General features: G+C 63.9%; 1 protein-coding gene across 1 annotated transcript; it reads left to right on the top strand.

Moving 5' to 3' along the window:
* LY6H (lymphocyte antigen 6 complex, locus H) lies at positions 444-4,112 on the top strand. Its single transcript, XM_018058665.1, has 4 exons — positions 444-572; positions 1,099-1,226; positions 1,979-2,098; positions 2,394-4,112. Coding segments are annotated over exons 1-4 (486 nt in total). The 5' UTR covers positions 444-570; the 3' UTR covers positions 2,630-4,112.

Below are 4,819 nucleotides of genomic sequence, written 5' to 3'. Positions count from 1 at the left end.
GAACCATCGGGACAGGGATGGGGTCGGGGAAGGGAGGGCCCAAGGGCCGCGAACAGGGGGCCTGGGCCAGTAGTACCTGCCGCGCTCGCTCCCTCCCTCCCTCTCTGCGTCTTTGTGCCTTTCGCTTCCTTTCGCAGTAAACGTTCTTCCGAGAAATTCCAAGGGGATCTCAGCCAAGCTGAGGGGGAAGGGACCTGCCCGTGCCTGGGTGGGGGGAGGCGGAGGTGGGGGGAACGCGCGAGTGAAGAGATCGGGAGAGGAGAGGGCGCGCGCGCGCGCGGGCGTGGGTGCGGGTTACCTGCTGGCCAGGGGGCCCAGGACGGCCCGGGACAGTGACCCTGAGGGGCCCTGAGTCCCAGGCGCCCCAATCCGCGCGACTCCAGCCGCCCCCGCCCCCCACGCGGCCCCCCGCCCCGGCTCTGCCCCGCCCCTCGCGCGGGGTCCGTGTCTGCGGCTGCGTTCCCCGAAAGACACGGCTGCACCCGGGTTCCCGTCCGCAGGGAAACCGAAGGGCACTGCTCCCCGCGCCGCCCCCGCCGCCTGGAGGCCCGGAGTCGCGGCATCCCAGGGATGTGAGTGCGCCCCCGACCCGAGGCCCGCGCTCCACGCCTAGACCCGCGTTGAGAGCCAAGGCTCGCGTGAGGAGGCAGGGGAGGAGGCTCAGCGCCGGGTTCCCGGGCCCCCGGCCCAGAGGTGGGGGTGGGGGTAGCGCGCACCCCTCTCCCCGCCGGCAGGTACTGTCCACTCGCACCTCGTCCGGCCCTTTCCTCTCCGGACGCACCTATGGCTCCCCAGGGACAAGACGCGCCTCCCGACCACCCCCACCTCCCCACCCCTCATCCCACAGGTGCGGAGCGCCAGAAGGGGGCATTTCGGGCTGTCCCCCAGCGAGAGGGCAGGCCTCTTTCCCCCCGAGGGGGTGTAGAGATGGTGGATGTTCTCGCGGATGGGCTGGGGGCGGGGCTTTGGAGCTCCCCGGCTACCCCAAGCTCTGGATTCCGGGCGGGAAGGTTGCCTTAGGATGCCAGGAAAGGGGAGGGCCCTTCGAGCTGGGCCAGGGGCTTGGTTTCCTTCCTGATCGAGGCTTCCCCCTGCCAGGCCGGTGTCCCAGACGACCCCCGCCCGCAGCCCCCGCCCCTTCCCGAGGCCCGCCTGGAGCATGTTGCCTGCAGCCATGAAGGGTCTCGGCCTGGTGCTGCTGGCCGCTCTGCTGTGCTCGGCCCCCGGTAAGTCTGGGGCCGCTGGCGGGGGCGGTGGGGGGAGTCCAGGTCACCTGAGAGTCTGTGCGAGACAGCTCCGGAGAGAACCAGGTGTGGGGTGGCCATTCTGCTACGATGCCCATCCAGCCCACACCCCCTCCCACACCTCTGCGACCCCAGCCCTCCGCCCTCGCAGCGTGACCCTCTGCTCGGGCTGCCCCGGCTACAGCCACGTGGATCTCTTCTGGCTCCCAGGGCGGGGGTGCTCTTCCTCCTGGGCCTTGGTCCTGCGGGCTGGCCCTGCGCGGATGACTTGGCTTGGCGCCGGCGATCCGGGACACGCTCTTCTCAGAGCCCCTCTGGCTCCCCATCAAATCCTGTCTGACCTTCCTCGATGGAACCAACTGGATTCTGGGGGATGTGAACCGGGGGAGTGGCGGAGGGGGGGAGAGGAGTGTGCAAGATGGCACCACAGGTGTGATGTGTGTGACTCTGTGCGTGTGCACTGTGGGTATGTGTGGGGCCTGGGGGTGCAGAGGGGCTTCCAGAGTCCCAGCAGCAGCACCCTCACCCCAACCTGCCCAAAGACACACAGGTTTTTCCCAGCCTGTCCTCCAGGTGCCAGTTTGACCTGGTCACTCCTGGTCAGGGCGTGCCTGGCCTCCTACAGCCACGCGGCTCTGCTAGGACCTGCAACGAGGCAGGTGGGGAGGATGCAGGGGGCTGGCTGGCCTGAACCTCGGTTCCTCCAGTCATCCTCCTCTCCGTGCCCTGCCCAGCTCATGGCCTGTGGTGCCAGGACTGCACGCTGACCACCAACTCCAGCCACTGCACCCCGAAGCAGTGCCATCCATCAGACACGGTGTGTGCCACTGTCTGGATCACAGATCCCAGCAGCAGTAAGTCAAGCTCCAGGCTGGGGGTGGGGGTCGGTGGTGTCATTGGAGTCCCTCTGGCCTCGGACAATGGCGTGTGTCTGGGGGCACGACCCTACCCTGTTGTGTGACAGTCAGCAGGTACCGGACTCTCTCTGACTCTTTCTGCGGAGCTGGGGCACAGCATGGGTGGGTTGAAGCCTCACTTGTGTTGTTCTGGGGTCCTGAGCTGACCTGGAGGGTCCCTGGGCTGGGTCCTGGACATGAGGCTGAGAGGCTTATGGGGCTCCAATCCCAGGCTGCCTGTCTTCATCCCCAGGCAGGAAGGATCATTCCGTGAACAAGATGTGTGCCTCGTCCTGTGATTTTGTGAAGCGGCACTTTTTCTCAGACTATCTGATGGGCTTCATTAACTCTGGGATCTTGAAGGTGGAAGTGGACTGCTGCGAGAAGGATCTGTGCAATGGGGCGGCACAGGCAGGGCGCAGCCCCTGGGCGCTGGCCGGGGGGCTCCTGCTCAGCCTGGGGCCCGCCCTCCTCTGGGCTGGACCCTGAGGCCCCCTCCCCACCGCAGGGCTTCCGAGCTTGTCCCCCCACACCTGAGCCCGGGGCTGCCCCCTCCCCAGCCTGGCCTGGCTGGCACTGGGGGCAGCCTTGGCTCCGCTCTGCGGCCTGTGGCTCCCGCCCGCCCCAGCTGTGAGAACTCCCTGTCTCCCCACCAGCTCCAAGTTGCAGCCACAGGACATCTCCAAGGACCAGGCACCCGGCAGGAGGCTGGGCCCCTGGGTCCCTGAGGGGAAGCCGGGCCCAGCCCAACAGCTTGGCTGTGAGGATATCTGCAGAGAAATAAAATCACTTCTGAGCCTGGAGACCCGGGTCTGAGCCTGGGTGGGATTTTGGGGAGGGAGGGGTTCCTGGCAGAGAAAGTGCAGGTGAGCGTGGGTCCTCTGGGGGTTGCCAGGGGACTGTGGGCCTGGAAAGGTTTGGGAACAGCCTGAGGGGCAGTGAGTGTTGGGCTGAGCAAGGTCACAGGGTGAGCCTGAGGGTGAGGCCTTGGAACCGTGTATGCACACACTAGGGAGATGGACACACCAGACCCACACCCATGTCCACTGAGGGCACACTCCCCGCCACACCACACTCATGCCCCCCATGCACTCCCACACTGACACATTTGTGGCACAGCAGCTCCTGAATCGGTGTGCCCCAGCACAGGCAAACCGCACAGGTCCAGGTGTGTGTGCAGATGAGAACACACAGACACGGCCCTGTGTGCAGGTTTCCACGTGCCCTTTCCCGCTGGGGGTGGTCCGCTCCCCAAAGGCCATCAGGACTGTTTCAGGCTCATGTGCCGGGAGTCTGCCACAGAACTAGGCACAGTCACATCCCCACTCTGAGTCGGGTGCCGCCACAGGTAGGGTCTGGAAGGCCAGTCCCCCAACCAGGGTCTGCGGGATAGCACGGAGGGACTGGGTGCTTCAGGTGGGAGGAGGCAGGGAGGGCCCCTGGAGGTTGACCCGAGAGTGCAGCTTCTCCCAGCCTTCTCGGCTCCAGCAGTGGGCCCTCTGTTCGTCCCTGCACCCCTGAGTCCAGCCGGACTCTGCACCCCTTGGCCACGTGAGTTATCTCATGGCCCACGCTCACCACGTGAGGCTCCGCAGCCACTCCAGGCTTTCTCTGGGGTTTGGTCCTTGGCCAGTTCCTCTTTATCCCTCTGTGGCTGACCCAGCCCATGATCACTCCTGGGTCCTGCACCATCTGGAATGAATGGTAATGATGAATGAATGATCTCTCCCCAGGGCTGGCCCTGGCCTTCCTCCCTGGGCTTCTCTGCAAGCATGACGGAGAGGGGTCTGGAGGTCCCGGGGGAGTGAACCGGGGGAGAGTAGGGTCGGTGGATACTGGTCGGTGTCAACTTCCCGCTGGTGGAGACGCCGAGGGGCTTGTCGGAGGGTGTCTCCCACTCCGCTTTAAGTTTGCTCTGCTGCTCTGCGATGTACCCCTCCCCCAAACCTCAGTAAAGTGTGCTACCCACTGAGTGCGTCTGCTGCTTTTGGGACCCTCGGGACTGGGTGCTGCTGGCGGGTGACCTGGCAGACGTGGCTGGCTCAGGGGAAGCAGACAGAGAACCTTGGGGATTTGGGGGAGCTGAGAGCTGGAGCCAGGCCATCTGGAGCAATGGGACGCCTGGAGGTGCTGGGAGGATGTGGACGGACCACCCCAGGGGCATGGGTTCAAACCAACCTCTACCTAGTCTTTGCTGAATTTGTTATTTGAAGGAAGTGTTTAAAACACAAAAAGGCATAAAGTTCTCCCAGGTCTTTTATTGAAGATGTGCGATTCTGAGTGGACATGGGGCTTAGAGGGAGGGCACTGCGGCCCAGACAACCTGGCCTCGACACCTCAGCTCCTGTTTCCACTCAACCGAACCTGAGCTTGTGCTCCGACCTCTGAGGGCTTCTCAGTAGCCCCCACCTTTGTGAGCTCTCGGAAGGATCGAAGCCCACAGCCGGTGTGCCAGCTTGGCCCTGGGGCATGCGCACACACGTGTTGATCAGCCAGTGATAGCTTATGGTGAATGATGTCAGATTTGTGATCTCCGAAGCAGAAGATTTAGCTTCAGGACCAGAGACCAGGCTTGATCACTTAAGAGCTTTTGTGTAGCAGACTTTTATTAAAGTTTAAAAAGGGATAGACAAAGCTTCTGACATAGACATCAGAAGGGTGCCCAAACTCACTAGTCTT

This window comes from Capra hircus, chromosome 14 (assembly GCF_001704415.2).
Source record: "Capra hircus breed San Clemente chromosome 14, ASM170441v1, whole genome shotgun sequence".
Lineage (NCBI taxonomy): Eukaryota > Metazoa > Chordata > Mammalia > Artiodactyla > Bovidae > Capra > Capra hircus.
This window is presented reverse-complemented; position numbering and strand designations above follow the sequence as displayed.